We start from the raw sequence: 20,728 nt of genomic DNA on the forward strand, positions 1-20,728 counted from the left end.
ACTTAACACACTAATACAGAATGAACAAATCTTAAATAATAAAAAATAAGTGAGAAATCATGATATCAATATTTTGATTACTTGGATAGTTGGAATAACTAAAAACAGGAAGAACTGGAAAGACTAATATTGATTGATTATTTTTATGACATTAATCAATTCTTTTACATCACACAATACTTTGTAACTGGTACTCATTAGTAATTAATAATATACAGATTAAGTGAGCTAACTTCTTATAGTTACAAAATGAAATTATCAATTCTAACATATCTTGGAATTAAAAATTGAACTATAATTGCAACTGTCGTTTTTAATCAAATTTTGAAAGTAATATGCAGGTGAGCATTAAACACCTGAAAGGTCTTCAATGACTTTGATAAGGTTAAATGGACTGGACTCTTCTTTTTACCAATTATTAGAAGAAGAAAAACCTTCACCCAATATATTAGTCTTTAAACTACTGTATTTAATATTCTAAAACAGTCTTGAAACATTATCAGTCGAGGAAAATATTTCAGAAATTAACATCAAAAACATAAAATGTGAGTCTCTTGTGAGTACTGTAAAGTTATTGTAGCCCTAACTTGCTGAATGGTTTATTTCAAAAATCTTTGTAAATCTACATAAGGGCTGTCCGTACTAGCCTTCCACTACTTTCAATTAATAGAATATAGGGAAGAAAACTAGGCAATAGCAATCACTATCAACTCTTGGGGTTTTCTATCAGATTAGTGAGGTTTAAGAGTCATTCTTATAATGCACCCAAAGCCCCTATAACCAAAGCATGTTCTTAAAACAGGATGAGAACCATGGACCCCCAGAACCACAGTCTAGCATATTAACATTTAGGTTACACCAAAACCATAAAATAATTGTACTTGCTTTCAACAGAGACATAATAATACATGCACAGATATTATGAAAATTATTACAGCCAGAGATCTATTTCAAATTGTAAGTGACAACAAATAAAAAAAGTCTTGCTGTGTATTATGTGGAAATAGTTTAAAATGGTTGGACTACTTAATTCTGTACTACAGGAGACTAGGTTCTTAACAATAAATGATTCCATAACTGTATTACAATCATGATAAATAAAATACAAGAATGCAGACTCGTACTCAACCATTATTCACTACTTGTGTATGATGATAATTAACCCTATGAACATGGGTGAGGGTCAAAGTGCTCATACTGTGACCTTTACAGTGTAACTCCACATGGTATTATGTATTTGATGCTAGCTTTATCAACTATTCATTTCACCCTAACTAACTGATTTAGAGATAGTTTATGGTAAGGGAGAGAAAATATAAGGATACAATATTAAGATATACTCAGAAAACTGTGAATATGCATTTTGCAGGTTCTAGAAGTTATGCAAGTGCAATGTGCAAACTGCATGATAGAAAAAAGTATTTTTATTCTTCATGCACACAGAACCTTGCATTCAGACTAGTCAGAGTGAAACTAACACTATCAATTCACAGTTATCCCTTATGTACAAACACTTTTGTAACATATCCATTATTTTTACACAACATATTTGTACATTTTACTAAAAGCAGGCTATGTTTTGTGGATATATACAGTACATTTAGAAATGCAGTCAACTTTCCATCTTTAATATAGAGTAAGTCCATTGGAGCGACTCTGTGCACACTTAGTTAAAGGAAAAATGTTCACATTCTCCTATTACACTGCATACACTTCAAGTTCTCATAAAATTTAATGACTCATAAAAATTATAACATTACATCAAAACTGAGTTTATTCACATTGAAAAGTCACCCATAAAGTATATCTGTTAAGCCTTAAAGCAGTTCTTCCCATACTTCAACTCTCTCCAACCTAATGCACACTTGAACTTCTAAAAAATGATGTGACATATACCACTAATTACAGCAATCATAAAAGAGAATAAAACCACACTCAAATGCCTGAAAAAAAAAAGGATTACAATAGTATTTTCATTTTATCATCACACTGAAATTATTTTAATGTATTGTAGTGTAATTACTTTCTTAAAGGTTATAAAAAAAATTTATTTTTGTGAAACATTGCCAGTTTACTTGCAACAAGTTTGTGTGCCAAGGGACCATCTTCAGGAAACATTGCCTTAATTAATAAAGTCAGACATGCTCTTTCATTTTTTCATATGTCTAAAATTCAGCTTAAGTTTACTGCTTTAATTTAATTTGATATACTGTTAATTACTCAGTTCAGTTTGAACTTAAGACCTGTTTTCAAGTTTGGAGGTATGATTTTAGTTATATTTATTAAGTAACTTAATAGTTATAATTTTATTTAGATACTTTATAATAATTAGATACATTTCTGTAAAAGCATGCTAATTTAGCAATGAATATTTTGTAAAAGTTTTATTGTTTGAATAGTGAAAAACCAAATTCAATATTTTTGGTAATATAAAACACATGGTCATATCTTGAACAAAATGTTCTTTGTGTGTAGATAAATAAGTAGAATAAGAAATTTTATGACACATATTTATGTAATAACAGTAAACTGAATATGCATATGATTTTGTCATAGCACTATGCAAAAACCTCAAATTAGTTTCACCTAAAGAATGCCTTGTTCATTACTTCAGTTTATAATATGCAATCCTGTTTTTAACTTGGAATACTTGAAATTCAAGATAACATGGCAGTTTGACTTCTCTGCTCCATGTGTACTTACCCAACAACTGTAAATGTTTCATTACCAACAACCAAGTGATCTCTTGGATTTCTTGGTGTACTTATATTGTTGCTCTCTCTTTTAGGAAGTGTTAGCATACCTGAAAACAGCAATACATCACATAAAGTTAAAAATAAAGAAAAGTAAGAAATACACTTCAATAATGAATATATATATATCAAATTCATGTAACCAAAGAGGATTAGATTTTCCCTTATAATTAGTTTTGTACATGATTCATTCATGAATGTTTTTAAATTTCATAAACACACCAAGTAAACCATGTTTCTTGATAAAAGAAATATTTAAAAAGAATATGTTCCATATGGTTCAGCAATGATGAATATATATATCTGCTTATAACGAACAAAATTTTATAACAAACGTTGGCATGTTTCAGTCAAAATATGTCATGTCACAGATAAAATATGGTAAAATTTATAGCCAAATTCTTTTGGCTTTTCCAAATATTTTGGTACAATTACTGTTTATAAGTTGCAAAAACCAACTAGTCATGTCACACAATATAGCAAAATGCTACTTTCATATGTCAAACAAGACAGAGACTTGCTTTTTAAATAAATCAATGAAGATGAATACCTTATGTTAACCAGTTTTAATTCACAAAAAATATTTGTTACTGGCAAACTTACCTGATATCAAACCTCACAAATTTACTACACAATTGTTCTGTTTTTGTTAATTTTTGACTTACTAAAAGAAACCATTATTTATAAACATACCAGAATGCAATACATGATCAACCAAGTCTTGAAATTCTACAGGGACATCAGCTTGTTTCCACGGTTCATTATCTAGTATCAGACTGAAACACAGAAAAGTAGCTATAGAACAAACAAATTTTAAATAATATTATTGGCAAATTACTTTAAAGAAAAAAATTTATATTCTTAACTTTACAGAACTGAAGGGAAACTCTGATAGATATAAAGTACTGAAGCCAGATGCAATCTTTCAGATAGAGACTCCATATTTTCAGCAGATGTTTGTTGAAGGCAGTATTTTAATGAACGTCTTGTTTTAAACAATGCCAGTTGTAACTTTCAAACAAGATTGTTTCAAGGTGATAATTTCATAAAATAACTTTTACCTATTTAGTTTTAGAAAATATATTTTTACACACATGATTCCAAAAACACTAGTTACAAACTTATGTAAAACATAACATATTAGAATAAGTCAGTGTTTACCAAACTATGGTATGTATCTTACCTGCTATAAGTGATAGAGAAAGTAGAAGAGTTGGAGACAACAATAACCTAACAACAGGTAAATAAAATGTTGACATTTACTGTTATCACTTGCAAAAATTATTTTGATGTGAAAGGGGTAATGGACACAATAGAAACTTTGTTAGATTAAGAGAGCACCACTATTTAAAGTTTGGAAAATGCTGGAATAAATGTTAATGGGACATATATAGGTATGTTTGGAGAAGACCTCATAATTTCTTATTTGGAATACAGTTCAGAGTCAGACAGTTCTGCAGATATCACAGTTTAATTAGGTTGTCTGGTTGAGTCTGACAATGATCAAATGTTTCTGTAAGTCTCTCATTTTGGTTTACAAAAATTCTGCATCAACAACTAGTGATGCAATTGTCACATGACACAAGCTGATGTAAAATTTTATCAACATTAAACCAAGATTATAAATCATATCATTATAATATCTGGAAGTAAACAGTTGTGGGCTTGTCTCATGATTGGCAGATATTTAAGGATTTGGGCCAGGTAATAAAAGACATTCCACCTGCAGCTAAATTAATGCTTTCACAATGGGCTCAGTAGAATATACACAAAATTGTATACACATTTGCTCATGTGTATACTTTTGATATAGTAAATGTATCTTAAAAATTTTGGTAGATCACAACTTTCTTATAAACAAAAATTCAGATTTTTTAATGAAATATTTCTACTGAAGATCTGCTTGTGAAAATATCAAGTCTGGTTTACTATTAGTCCAAGTGCTAAGTGATTTTCATGCTATGGTTAAAAAAAACAACTATTTTTCTTCCCAAAAATCTCAAATATTATTTGTGTAATCTCTAAAACCTCCTTAACAAATTTTGAATGCAAGTCAACAAATGTGATGCTGTGGTCTTTGACCCATGACTGATTGTGATCGAGTTAAAGGAGTTTAAAAATATCAAAAGACTTAATTAAAACAACTTCATTTCAGATATTTATTCCTTCAAGACAAAAGATAATACAATAAATTAGTATTGTGAGAAACGATGATAAGAATACAACTGTAGAATTTTCAGAAAGACAATACATATCACATTCAACAACACCAGTTTCTCTTATTATGTTCATTTTGCACCAAATATTTCACATTAGTAAAAGTGTATTTTGAATTCTTATCTCTACAGGTGTTCATATGGTCACAGCTCAAAGGCCATGCCATCACATTTGTAAACTCACATGCACACATAAAACACTAGATAAATATAAAACTGGTTTGAATTATATTTTTTCAACAAGAACAAGAACTTGAACAATAGAGAGGAAAGAGATATAACACCATTAAAACAAGCTCTCAACTTTCTGAAGTAATTGTGGCTTTTACTGACATATAGAATGTGCACCACTATTCTTAACTATATAATATATATTCTACAATTATTACTTTTAACTGTAGATTTTAAGCTGACATACAGAAATATATAATATGTGGCTCACTTCCCAGAAAGTGCAAGTAACAAAATTTTAATCAAAACTGATACAATGAAAATCTGCAAACTACTTATTTACACAAGAAACTAAATTTAAGACCAGAATTAATATACTCATTAGTTATTTTCTATCTGATGACATTTAATAGAAAAATAAAATAATTAACCTCACAAAAGAAGCAGAAAATGTAATTGTTTATTAGGTAAATTTTCAACACATATTCTGCTATATATATGTAAAAACACAGCTCGTTTGGGTTGAGAAAATGAGCCGCTTTTACACACATTTTTCTCTACAAGTGGGTTTTCTCATCATCACTAATATTCTGCTATATTTCCATGGTTTTTACCCAATTTTTGACATTAGAACATGTGTAATATTTTGAGTAGTATTGTTTTAGTTTGTTTTTCCTTATAGAATAATGAAAAAAAATAAACACTTCAACCAACCATGTTGACATTCTACACTAACTATCATATTGCTTTGTTCAGAGATAAAATAAATGGATCAGCTTTTGTAATGTACAGTTTTCTCTTGGCTTAGTTTACTGTTCTATTATTACATTTGTAAGTTTTTCCTGAATCAGATGAACATATGTTTTGGAATGCATATAATAAATTCACCTTCTTGATCTATTAAGTTTGCTGAAATAAAAGTCATGATAAAACAGTTTCATACAGTAGAATTCTGTTTAACTAACGAATTACTACTGTTTCAGAAGAGAACTGTGCAGTTGCTTATCCAACCACTAATGGCCTTTTGTCAAACTGTTTTTGTCATTTTGTTATCTAGAAAGAAAGGTCTTCTTATTTATACTTTATAGTAATGGAAGAAACTTTTGCACATAATAAAATATGCAAGTTATGTGAAAACATACAAATCCAGTTTAAAATACAACAAAACAACTAAACTTATAGATGACACAATCATTTGTGTAACTTAACATGCTAAGTGAATTAACTGTGTAGTCAGAATGTAGATGATTCTTGCATCACATTTCTGTTATAAACAGTACCTTAAGGGTTTCATTAAGACATTTATTTGCATAACAAGACCAACTGAAATAAATGTAAACACTTGTAGTTGTTCAACAGAGCATAATAATGGGTAAAACAAAATACCTGGCCTAGTTAACTAATGAATGAATATTTGATGTAAAATAGTTATTAATGTTATGTGTAGCTACCAGACAGACTGCCAATTTTCATTTCTTCAAGTTGCACACTGAATCCTTTTTTAAAGTCACACCTTTTTTTCACACACAAGATATTTTTTTATTACATATCATAACTTTCTGTCAACATACACCAATAAATCATAGCAAATAAGAAACTAACATTCAATAATAACTAACATTACTTTTAGGATCACAACCATAATACTTGGAACATGCCTCTACTTTACAGAACCAACCAGATTTTTAAAAACATATGGTAGTAATTTTTCCTCTCTAAAGCAGTGTTACTAAATTCCTTTATAGTAACAACACAAAATCCAGATTAAGAGTCTCTTGTCATCACTCAGTACAGTTATATCCAGCATCATTATTTATGTTAATTGCTTAACTCTCTCAGCACAGACTTGATTACTGGAACTGATCTTGTAATCATTTTGTGCTCATTATATTTTTCATGCTATAACCTTTAAATTATTAAGTGTATGTTCACAAAATGCAGTAGATTTTCAGTAAACATTACAATACTTTCCTACAAAAATATCAAGATGTTTTTTTAGTAAGTCTTAAAGTTTGTTAATCAGTTTTTCTCATGCCTTTTTTCATTAAGTTTCCTACTAAATGTGCAAAGTAATTTTCATTTTAAAATTAAAAATACTTTAATGCATTAGAAAACTTTCAAATTTCATATGTGACATCCTTGTAATATCCAGAGTTATCAAACTTTTCATTCTAAAATGAATATAAACTGTAACACAAAAAACATAAATGTTGCTATATTGATACCACAGAATTCCACTATAGTCTATCAAGTAATTAAGCTGTATTTGGGTCTAAAAAAATATGAAATTTTGAAGAGTCTGAAGATTGGACTTACTAGCACAAAAGTTTGTATTGAAATAAAGAAATGTTGCTGCTATATTTGAAAATGGCTCATAAAACTACTTAAGGGTCATATATAGAAGGTTATATAATGGACATTGCTTGATTCAGTTTTAATATCTCAGATTGGTTATTCACGACTTTGCATATAAACATCAAATTTGAAGGTTATATAATGGACCGTATAATATCAAAATTTGAATAATAATCTCTAAGAAGGAAAAGAGTTCAGTGTTGACAGGGCCACTGTGCTTGATTCAGTATGTGAGTAATATCTCAGCAAACAGAGAACATACAAATGGTTTTCAAATTTACTTTTAGATAAAGTTGTTGCAAAACTATTATGACACATAATTGTAAGTTCTAAAGATCTAATAGTGTACCAAATTTGGATTCAAATAAATCTGTACTTTTGATGCAAAAAATCAAAAAAAGGGAGAAAATTCAATCAAAATTGCAGATCTTTTTGTATATTTTTTATAGATAAATTACCTTGAAATTCAAAACTATCATTACTGTAATAACCCACAGTGTGTCTTGACTACCATGTGTTGATGATAACAACAGTGTTACTCATCAACATGAGCTTACTGTATGAATATCAACCTAACAATAAAATATTAAGTTAGATTTCCAACAAATACATAATGTTAAAGAGTCTTCAAATACACGTTTGTTACACTTTCCAAATACACCACTGCTTTGGCACCACATACAAGCTTGCAGTGGTAAAGTAAGAAAAGTTCTACATCACAGTCCCCGATACTGTTGGTATATTCAGGTGAAACAGCACACTGATAATAGCATATTTATAAACAAAAATTCATGTTTGATACATGTTTTCCTTGTTATGCAATATTAAATTTTACTATTTTGGGTTAGTTTAAATAAAAAAAACTGTAAAAGGTTTAACATAAATTACTAATGTTTATGGATATGTTATTATCTTAAAAGTATATACAAGTACAAAGGCAAGTTTTTCTATAATGAAATGATTTTTTATTTTAAAGTTACAATATTTAAGCATGTACTGCAAATTATCTAATCTGAAAACACTATAATCAACTTTAGGAACAGTTTCATTATAAAATATACTGAAATGTATGAAACTTGTATTAAGTCTAACTTTAAGTAAAGTTTTCCTGGTAACAAAGAATGAATAAATCTTCAAAATAGACAAACTGTGTTACATTGCTTTTCATATTATATTCGAAAGAAAGGAAATTACATATTATTTAACAGATTGTTTAGGCAGAGTATTCATGAAGAAACTTTGTAGAATGGATGGCAACTGCCTGTTGTGGAGATACAAGTGTAGAGGACAACATTTCGAAAGCCTTCCTTGTGTCTCCAGAACAGGCAGTTGCCATCCATTCTACAAAGTTTCATCAGGAAATTACATACTTCACAGTAAAAAAAATATATTTGAGCTCTCAGGAATTTAGTAACTGAACTGAATAGTCCTGGACAGCTCACACATCTGCCAAGCACTGCCTAAACTCAGTATCAGTTACTCCGTTAACTACCTCATTATTCAGGTTCATAAAAGAAAAACATGGAGCAATGTTTTGTTATTATAAAATTTGAGCAGTTTAAAATACCACAAAATGAGTAATACAAATTTAAATCCTGTGTTTTCATTAAACAAAAATAATGAGTCCAGTATAATTTAAAAATTTCCTACTATCATTTATCTCTTTATCACTTCTTAAATCAGCACAATTTACTTCTTTTATATCTTACAATATTATAGAACATGTCATAGTGTTAAACAATACAAAATAAATCACCTCTCAAACTTACTTACCTTAGTTTAGTTTTTCTTTCTTCATGAAACTTTGTGACGAAACGGTTTGCCTGAAAATAATAATACCAACAATTATTATATCTAAGTAAACTAAGAATACAAAATGAATTGCATTGCTTCTCAGGAAGACCAGTACAGATTCCATCTTTTTAAGAAAAATTGACTTTTCCAATGATTAATATGCTAAAGTGATAAAGACTTTTGTTTTTAAAATAAATGCACTAAATCTACCCTTTGATGAAATTTGAAAGAGAAAAGTCCCTGCATTGTAGACCAACTGGGAAACATCTTCCATTTTTATACCTCCATAGAAGAAGGGTGTATGCAACTACCTAAAAGGAAAGTGATTCAATGGGAGAAACTGGATCTGCTCACTAGACATGAAGATGCAGGATGTGAAGTGAGGGATGTAAAACCTGCGACTGAGACTGACAATGGAAGAGGCACAGGATGGGAGAATAGCAGGTGCTGTAACCCCAGAAGCCACAGCTGAGCTGCCCAATAAGGTGCAGTAAGAAGGGCCCAACAAGGAGTGGTATGGATGAGAGATAACCTGATGAAGCAATCAGATAGGAGGATGATCATAAAGATATTTGTTGGGCCAATCTTTGCAGAAGACATTGACTGCCAGAGCCTGATGATGAGGGGCTGGTAACTAAAAAAAGAGGTAACTTGTAATTGAGGCTCATAACAAATGCATCCACTTGGTGAGAACTCCACCAACTGCAAAGCTTTTGAAAACCAGAGGATCTACAGACTACTACTCTTGATATATCTGGTCAGGGTGAAAAACATGATCCTTAACGAAACTGAAAGCACCCATCACATGACCTGTAAAGAGAAGAATGTGTTGCATGTGAGCCTAGCATAAGAGATCCAACTTACAAAAATAAAGATCCCTTGACTCTGTCCCCCTTGGCAATTGATATGTGCCACCACTGTAAAATTTTCTGGATGAACCATAACAGTAAAATGTTGGGCAAGAAGAAGAAAGTGACTCAACACCTGATGTACAGCTAGAAGCCAAGAATAAAGATATGTAAAACACTTGCATCCACAGACCAATGGCCCAAACTTCATGGTAGTTCATTGATGCACTCTAGCCCTACAAGGATGCATCCATAAAAATATGTAGATCCATACAAAGAGGAAGAAGTGGCATGCTCCTGACATGTGTGCTTTGTCCAACCACCAAAACACCTCTTCTCTCATGGTTAGAGGAAAGGTAATGGGAGTAAGATGAAAATCCCATACAAGGTTCCATTGATCTTAAAGAGCCCACTGAAAGAATTGCATATACATATGAATGAGAGGAACCAATGAAGTTACTGAAGACTACATCCCGAAAAGTGATAAACAAAGTAAGCATTAAGTGATGGAAATGAGAGGTTGTGGCAAACTAACAATTCCATAGAACAAAGTCTTAAAGGAGAAGGCTGAACCCGACTGAAATGAGTGTCAAAAAAGAACCTCAAAATGGGTAAGATAGCAAGTACAACTGGAGAATATGATTAATCAGTCCATTCGAGCAGCCATTGAAAGGAACTGCTGAATATGGTTGGTTGACTAGTTCAAAATGAACCAGAAAAAGCCAGTTATCTGTGTAATAATGAAAACCTAATCTCAGAATAAGATGTTGAGCAAATGTTTGGAATACTCAAGCACTATATCAGGAGAGAATTGTTCATATTTGAGCATTCCATCAACCAAACAAACAAATACTGATTTGGTACATCATAAATTATGAATCAGAATAATTCCTTCTTATGGTCAGTTGGACAATGCAACAGTAATAATAAAAACTAGAAAAAATATTAATAAGATTAAAAATAAGATAAAGAACATTAAAGTTTTCAAAAATATAATAACTGAAACCTCTTTCCTGGCAAATGGATTACAGTTCTACAACAGTTCTACTGCTGGTGACTAGATAGATTACAAATAACTAAGTATGTTTGTTTCACATTAAGCACAAAGCTACACAATTGGCTATCTGTACTCTGCCCATTGCCAGTATTGAAACCTAGTTTCTAGAATTGTAAGTCTGCAGATGTACCAATACGGGTAATAACTGGGTCAAGATTACTAAGAAATACTTTAATTATTAAATATCTCTCACACCTTGAAATGATACAGAGTATACAGTGGGATGACTGTTTCCGGCAGTACTTCCTCTAAAATGATGTTTATAGCTATACATCAGTTTGTTCATGATTTCTCAGAATACTTTAAGGACAAAAACTACCTGAACTTGAAAGTAAATGGCACTTATAAAGCATATTTAGTCATCACTGTGATCATATATGGTTTACATATACTTGATTAAAAAAAATGGTGAAATTCTGGTTCCTGCAAACAATGAGCAATGCTTCAATTAGATAAAAAGACATTTTAATTCCAGACAAAAAAGAATTGCAAAATTATTTTTCAAAAAGTATTAGATTTCCTTACACACTCACCTGTGTCTGAAGAGCTAGTCTTAGAGAAGTGCTTCTTCTACCACACATGTATTCACATTCTCTGCTGAAATTCTCAATACTACGTGCTAAAGTACCAAACTCTTCAGTTGACAACTTCTCTAGAGAGCCATCCTAGTTGAAGAAGTTATATGCTCATAAAGACTGAATAATATTCAGCAAGAAGCAAAAGCACATGTAACTGTTAAGATTGGAGAATTTTATACATTTTTCATAATTAGTTAATACAACATATATTTAACATACAATTATTAGATTGGTAAAAATTGGTAATTTTTGCTTGCTGTCATATATTATTTTAAAAATCTATTAGCTTAAAGGTAAAATATAACTGCATTGCAGTGTTAAAAATAAAAAATAATACATTTTAATCTTTATAAAAATTTAGTATCTCATTTTGTTGATTATTTTTATCCAAGCAAACAAAAGTCCCAATTTATGTCAATGTTTAATAAACATATCTGAATATATTATTCACAGTTCATAACTAGCAAGAAACATGACAATAGAAGTGACTGTAACTAATACTCAAACAGTTAATGAACATGACAGTATAAGTGACTTGAAGTTATGCATAAACTATCAATAAAAGTGACAACAGAAGAAACTAATACTACACAAAAAAGTATTTTGTGTAATGTGTATGATATTTTGTTTCAATTGTAATGTACTGAGTAAATTAGCTTGCTGTAATATGACATCATCTTATTATACATTACAATGGTGATACATAACATGACACTTCTAGTCTTCCCTGTAAAGTATGAAAAGGCCAACTGAACCAAGGAGAAGTTTTTTGGTTTTTTTTAGTTTTGTGTATGATATTTAAGTTGTTGATGTTAGTTACTGTAGTGTTTGACAGTTGTAAAAACTGCTGTCTATGTGTACAAATTAAATTTCTCTGGATTTTGTTTTGGGTTTTTGATAGTTAAATGCCTACATAAGGGTATTAGTGTATATCAGTTCTTGCACTGATAATTTCAAGAAGTTATAAAATTAGATAATAAAACAGTTGTTCAAGAAGACTACAAGTCAAGACTTGAGAGGTTTTCACTGGCACCTCTGCCACTGGTTATAGAAAGAGTCACTATGGAGCAGAGACATTCATGTACAATGCCAAGCAGAATAAAGATTGTGGAAGATAAATTTGTGTCATACGTGGGCAGTTATTGAGTAAAGATGCCAGGGGAAAAAAACTGGCACTGATTTTTAAATTTTTGAACAGTTACTTAATTTGAACAATTACACACATTTTTTGTTTCATTATAGACATTGGTAGATTATTATTGCATAACTGTTGTAACATTAAGCAATATATCAACTATCAATAAATGACAATAGAAGCAAATATATGTAATACATAATCTATCAAGAATACATAATATATAAGTTATAACAGTTGCAGTAACTTAAGCTGGCGTGAGTTAGTTGAAAATTTGGAATTTTTCTTTAAACAATCTAAATTTTTTCTATATAATGATTTGAACATAGACTTAATAATAAAACCATATACTGCACAATATTTATGACAGTACAACTCTTGATGCCTTCCGACATGATTATGCATATATAAATATCAAAATACACAAATATAAGATATGAATATTTACAAATACAAATCTTATTTTACTTTAAATAGAAGTAAAAACCCAACCTAGCTAATCAAATGAAGCCTGATGTTTGTAGTAGATCAAAAAATTGTGCTTGTGAGGTACAAATTAATTTACAATTAAATATATACATGTAACAATATAAAAATAATATAATTAACCACAAAAATACTGATCTGACAGCATACGTTTAAACCTGTTAACTCTTTCTGTATAAAACTGGTCAATCTGTGACAGATTTACTATTATATATTTATTTTAATACTGATGTTTTAGTTGAATTTATGTTGTGAAATTCCTGCCTATTCACCAAATATGCAGAGAATTCTTGAGTGTAAGAATCAAAAACATGCTTTATGAAAGCACTACTGTATCATCAGTATTATTGGGCCAGCTGAAATTTCTAGAAATTCACCTAATGCTTATAAAATGAAACCAAAAGAATTCACTATTACTGTTTTGCCACAGTTGATATACCATAAACCTTGGAGGCTATAATTGTAATTAATGCTTATTAATCAGGAACATCAGATATTTTACCAGGAACATTAGAAACCATTTAACTTTGGCAGATAAACATCGGACAATAGAACTTTTTGAAAACATATCACACCTTCATCAGTGAAAAATGTGACTTGTAATCTGTGTGCAATCAGCAAAAAGCTAGCTAACTCCCTGTTAATTAAACATACCTATATCAACTCTGAATTAATTCACTAATTGTGAGCCCTCAATAAGATAAAGGAAGTTCCAGATTGGAAAGAAGACTCGATACTGCTTACAAGTTTGTAAAACTTTTGTATACAAATAATTATTTGTGATAACCATTATTATAAATTGTATTATTGTTTGTATATTAAAACTTGTATGTCTTAAGAATTAAAACTGTGTGTATCAGCAGGGGTGTATATTTTTTACACCCAATGGGGGGGATGATTTTTGCAACCACTTATGTGGACTGTTCAATTTGCAAATTGGTAATCTCTGATTACGTGAACCTGAAAGCTGTAAACATGCAGTCACAGAGTAATCTTGTTGCCACGATACTTCAAGGTTTCCATGTAGGATTGTATAAGTGAGGTGTTGTGAACAGTTTTCAAAATGTTAATAGAATAAAGACAAATGTGTCACAAATTAACTGCCACATGAATTTATTCCTGCACACTGCACAGTATAAAAGATGGCCATTACACTTGACAAGGTTACTAATAACTTTCATTGCATGAATTACGTTTTCAAATATTAATAAAATTAGTAATTATCCTTGATAAGTTTATATCTACTGAAAAACTGTTAATGTTGTTTGATAAAAATAATTCAAATGTCTTTGCAAACTCTTGAAAATTACACATCAGTACAATGTAGCACATAATTATTCATACTTTTCACTGAAGTAAGATTCGTTTAGTCCTCTAGTCTACATGTTCCCAAATGTAGACCTCCTTTGTGATGTGTTTATGAATTCTTTCATAAGCTCTTTTATATTTATCTTGTCGACCTCATCTTTGTGAGTGTGACAAACTGCCATATGGTTGAGGAGGCACTGAGACATAGTTGACCTTAACCACGTCTTCATCCGTCTTAATGCAGAAAAGCTGCATTCACATTTGCAGCTGGATACTGGACATACATGCAAAATTTTCATGAGAAGAAACACTTCACTAAACATCTGCTGGCTTGTTTCATGCATTTTACAGTAAGCATCTTTGCACCTTTCAGAGATACTGCTTTTGTTGTTCCTTAATGCAGAAAAGCTGCGTTCACATTCGCAGCTGGATATTGGATATACAAGCAAAATTTTCATGAGAAGAAACACTTCACTAAACATCTGCTGGCTTGTTTCATGCATTTTACAGTAAGTACCTTTCAGCATCCTTTCACATTCGCAGCATATTGGATATACAAGCAAAATTTTCTTTCAGAGATACTGCTTTTATTGTTCCTTTGAACATGGGCAACTAAAACTCGAGCCTTTGTGCAGAAATATCTGGACAGAAGTTTATAAGTGAGTTGTCAATCTTGCCAGATGTGATCATATTCTCAAATGCCAGATATTGCCTCAAGTCACTGTTGTCTGCATTGAATCTAGTGGTCAGATGTTCTATGACTGTGTCCACAATTTCAAAATATTGGCTTCTGTAGTAATCTCTAGCTGTTGCAGAATGGTGTGCTGAGCCATCACCTGTGATCCTTCTGGGGAGTCTGCAAATGCATGGTAGTTCAATAGGCACCAGATCTATGGAAATTACCTTTTTCTCAGCTTCATCAAATATTTTGTTATAATTTTCCTCTGTTCTCAATACCCACAATTGCTCAACTCTCATTGCAGATGCTACTATCGTGCCAGATACTGTCGCTGATTTTGCTTGGAATGCACAGTTTAGTTCCTCTAATGTAGCTAATGGATGCTGAGCTATCAAAAATCCTAAAACTGTCTTTCCTTTGTCAAATCTGTCCAGCAGACCTCATGCTTTCACTGCTACATCTGACTTTTCATTTGCTAATTCACACAAAGAATCAACAATGTCACTGTAGTGATCATTAGCACATGCAATTGCAGATAGGTGGCACAACCAGCGTGTTGGACACAATGGGCGGAGGTATTTAACTAGACCATTGTGGCTGTCTGACGATACAATATTTTCTGAAGCAGGACACCAAGTTCATGTGCCCACTGGATAGAATCTCAAACACATTCACAACCTTCAACTGCATGTTGCATTATTAAATTAACCTTGTGTGCTCCGCAGTGAAAAAACAAAGCTGACAGTTGCTTCTCTTTTATTTTTGCCTGGCATCCACTGTACGCACCACTCATGTTAGCGGCTCCATCATAAGTTTGTGCTCTTAATCCTGACAGTGGTAAATTGAGTCTTGTCAGTACATCAAGTGTGGTCCAGGATATTGTTTCACCAGTTGTATTGGAAACACTGTACAAACCAAGAAATGTCTCATGGACATCAAGGTTCTCATCTACATATCGTACACATATTGCTTCCTGTTCGGCACCTGTAACATCTTGAGTGCCATCAACCATTAATGCAAAGATTTTATTTTGCTGCACTTTGTGTGCTATGTTCCTCAGTATTTGATGGCTGAACATCTCCATTATTTCATTCTGAGCCTGAGGTGATGTGAATGTGGTTTTCTTTGACAAGTAGGCCGTCAACTCAGGATCTTTCTCTTCCAGGAGCTTTGTTAACTGCAGTAAGTTCCCCTCCATATCAGTATGTCCACGTAATGCTAAACCTTGACACAGTAAAAAACGTAAACTTCTTAATATTTTGGCTAGACTTCTTTTGCATTCTTCCTGCTGCTTCTTTTTTCCATCATGTAGCTGGACAGTCACTGGAGCTACATCAAGTGAACCTTCTGGAGATATAGCAAATCTGTGCTGAGAGGAGGATTAGTGTTCATTGAATTTCTGTTTTGCCTTTTTCCAGTTGCAAAAACTGGTGGATATGAAGGTATACTCCACTGGCCTCTCCAATTTCCCTGTATAAAGGCCTCTATTTGCTGCCTTGGCACAATGAAAGCATATGACTTTTTGAGTCTGATTGTCGAAGTGCAGCCATGGGAATACATCAAACCACTTGCCCTGGAAGTTAATATTTTGAAATTTTGCTTTCTGTCATGGTATTAGTTGTGCATCTGGATGATATGGCTTTCCACACTGTATCTGTGGAGTGTCAGATTTTTCATTACTGCACAAACTTGTTTCACAACTATCTGGTGGTTCATGATGTGCAATTGTTGCACGAGCATTTTCAGATTCGTCCTCTGATGAACATGGTATTTCCTCTGTATGGCAAATTTCTATTCCTTTGCTTGAGGTTGTTGGATTATCTGCATCTGCATTGTCACTTGTAGTACTAGTAACTGGTTTGCAGAACTGTCTAATATTGGAAAGTTTCAGATGCTTGATTGTCATAATTGGAATCTATTTCCCAGATGACTCAACAGGCTAAAATACAGTCTTTATTGGAAAACTCTAACATACAACAAATGAAGATAGAACAGAATGGAAGTAGAATTGAACTGTACAATGTAGTTAAGTCAAACGTGCGAACCTCACAGTGACTACCGAGCCGACTGACCACCTGGGCATCACTGGGACAACAATGTGTGCTAGTTACAACACAAGTAATTGCAAGTTTCTCAAAAAATACCTAAACAATCATATATATATATATATTCCCATTAAAGCTCATCAAAAGGCAAACATATTGTGATATAATGTCTATAAGCACGTCTATTAAATAAAAACACCAAACAAAAACTAGCAATACAATTCGAGTAGAGGCTTCAGGCCATTGAAATCGCTCCTTTTGTGTTCTAATTATACAAGAAAATACAATATTTTTACTATCTATGATAAGAGAATACATTGTTCTTTTACCATAAAGCATCAGCACTTTATTAGAGGGTGGTGATAATCTGAAATTTCATGGATTAATGAGGGCCACAAACACAGGTCTAATGAGCCCTGTTGTAAAATTGAGGCTCAGACAAAAGGGAGCAGAGGGAGGTGATGTAGGTCACGTCTGGATCAGAGCAGCCCAAACCTGTCGTTAACTGTACACTAAACGTACACTATGGTCAGCAGCTTCAGCAGCTAAGGAGAGTAAGGTGTTCGACAATAAAACCGGCTAAACATTCATAAGAACAAATGGCATAGAAAATCTGCACAATATACACACAAGATTGATGCAGCTACAAGCTACAAATGGCCTGCCAGATCTAGATCACAGGAGTTTATGTTTGGGAGTAATATTTTCGAATTTCATGCTCTGTTCAATCTGTTGTGATGAAAATATTACTTAATCTTACACTACGTACAAGATGTAGGTAGATTCTGTGATTGCACTTGCAAGCCTTGCATGTATACTTAGGGCTACTGACTGATACTTACAAACTATCGCTTATATTGAAAAGCTTAGAAGCACGCCTATATTAAAGATGTACATTTCGGCTACTGAAAAAGCCTACATCTAGGCCTAATTATGTAATTTGATTGGTAAGAACACGAGAATCACAAGAACAAACACATAATTTGTAGGCCTGTGATGCAATAAAACAATTGTACAGATCAAACTGTAGGGGGGGATGATTGTATGCACCATACCCCCACCTAAAATGAAGGGGGGATGTATCCCACCATCTCCCCCAGTATCTATGCCCCTGTGTATCAGTATTGTTGGAAAACATTATAAATTTGAAACATCTTTACATTAAATTAACTTTTAATTTAAATTATAATCTAACTCAGTTTCAGGTAATATAATAAATTGGGGGCTCATCTGGGATAAATCATAATACTCAACATAATAAATTGGAGGCTTATCCAAGATCAGTTGTAACAACCAACAAACATTGGATGTGTGAAATGACACATAATATGACTATGAATGACATAAGTGCATCTTCACCAAATCTAGCAAACGTTTAGCAAACACTATAAGTCCACTGTACATAAACAGATGTTTTAACAAGTATTTTTACTAAAGCTTTGTCTGTGAATTTTTGAAGCCTTTATTGAGTCAGTCAAAATGAAGAGTAATTTTTATGCTAAGAATTTTGCATAAGAATTGAGGAATTAATAATCTGTTATTTTTTTTATTTTATAACACATATATAATCAAATTGTCATTGTGCACTGAAGTGAAAAGTTAAAAACAAAACAGAAAATAAATAATTTTTTCTTCTGTTTTGAATGTAATATTATCAATTCTTATTATATTCACTATTTCAACTGATAACCTTCTTCACATCTTTTAAGTTTATAGTTTCATTGCCTATACTAACATCTTTCATCAAAAGAGAATTCTCAGCAGGAGCTAATTACACGTCATAAACACCACAATCAAAGTATGTGATCCTTCTGACCATCACGAATGTAAGCCATAATTCTGCTAGGCTCACCTTTTTTTTCTTTTTCTTTTCACTATTTTAATTCTAAAATATATATGACAGCTCCTACATATTTTTAGGAAAGAGAAAATGCTCTTTATATGTGTTATAAACATGTTCATCAGTCTTATAAAGAACTATTAGCAAAGAATATAAAAATACAAACAAAGAGGAGAGGGATTCTTTGATGGATTGACAAATTTATTGATATCTCAGAAAATCAAGAAAGTAAGAAGTTGAAAATTTGAGCTTGTAATTATATATAATTTGTGTTTCTAGATGCTTGGACACTGAAAATGATGTTAAAAAATATAACATTATGTGGGAGAGGACAGCACAGATGTGTTATATGACACAAAAAGTAGAGACTAAAAACTGTTTTAACTTTTCCTTTTGAACTTAAGAAATCTTAGATAATGTAAAAACCTGAATCATAAATTATGTTTCCATGCTAAGTTTACTGACTTATTTTGGTAATAAAATGAATTAGATTTTGAATGAAATGTTGCAAATCATCATGACATGAGCATGGAGTTATCAGTAACAGTATAAAGTTGGATTTAAGTGAAAATTTATACAATTCATGGTGATTACAGGCATTAAGTAATTAGATGATTACCTTTATTAGTGATGGTACTTTATCAACAATAAACCTATAACTGATGCCACATCACATCATAAAACAAAATAACTTATTTAACCTACTTTTAATCCTGTGAATCTTAACTTCTGATATAATGTCCCACAAGTATGGTACAATTTTAAAATTGTACTTTTGCATCATTTAATATCAATGGTTCTCAGGATGATGAAAAATAATAGTTTCAAACTCATAATTATGTTTTAGTAAGGATCTATAATATAGCAACTTGTCAATTGTTGATCTTACTTTTATGTGCCAAATTAAATTAACTAAAAGATATCATTTTATACATTGGAAACAGACTTCAAGACTACATCTTCTCAAAAAATAACTTTTCACAATCTTTCGTTGCCCTTTAATGCATTGAAAATAAGTTTTCTGGCTTGATGCACTAGCCTTTACAATCCATAGGTTTAAGTTGCTCATTTATCGTGTATAAAACATGTGACAATTTTCCACCAACAGGAGTACAATACACTTAGCGAGAACAGCTGTCTCCCTCTATCTACTTGATGTGAACATCACTTTTGAGACTAGACTCACAAGAAATAGAAGAACATTCAAAGTGGGGAAAAAGAGTAGATAAGAATCTATCAGAAACCTAATTTCAATGTAAGAAAACACATTGTTAAACAATACGTACCTCTTCACACACAATAACCGAAATCCTACCTTGAGTAGGTTGAGGGATCTGTGTAAAATAAAATGAGACATCCTGTGAAAAAAATCCACAGAGAATCATAGAGGTGTGCTCTGTAATAAAATGGAAGCACACATGAGGGAGTCCACCCCACTTCTGAAACAGATATGTTCTTTGCCC

The 20,728-nt window shown here is 31.8% G+C and overlaps 1 protein-coding gene across 3 annotated transcripts in view; it reads right to left on the reverse strand.

The window, feature by feature from the left end:
• LOC143252024 (vacuolar protein sorting-associated protein 54-like) overlaps positions 1–20,728 on the reverse strand; it is a 116,686-nt gene that overhangs the window by 18,180 nt on the left and 77,778 nt on the right. For all 3 annotated transcript variants that reach the window (XM_076503554.1, XM_076503552.1, XM_076503553.1), the window contains 4 exons: positions 11,728–11,859; positions 9,269–9,318; positions 3,447–3,529; positions 2,704–2,803 (listed from right to left, as the gene is read on the reverse strand). In XM_076503554.1, coding sequence (XP_076359669.1) covers positions 2,704–2,803; positions 3,447–3,529; positions 9,269–9,318; positions 11,728–11,859 — 365 coding nt within the window. The remainder of the gene's footprint in view (positions 1–2,703; positions 2,804–3,446; positions 3,530–9,268; positions 9,319–11,727; positions 11,860–20,728) is intronic.

The sequence above is a fragment of the Tachypleus tridentatus genome, chromosome 6 (assembly GCF_004210375.1).
Source record: "Tachypleus tridentatus isolate NWPU-2018 chromosome 6, ASM421037v1, whole genome shotgun sequence".
NCBI lineage: Eukaryota > Metazoa > Arthropoda > Merostomata > Xiphosura > Limulidae > Tachypleus > Tachypleus tridentatus.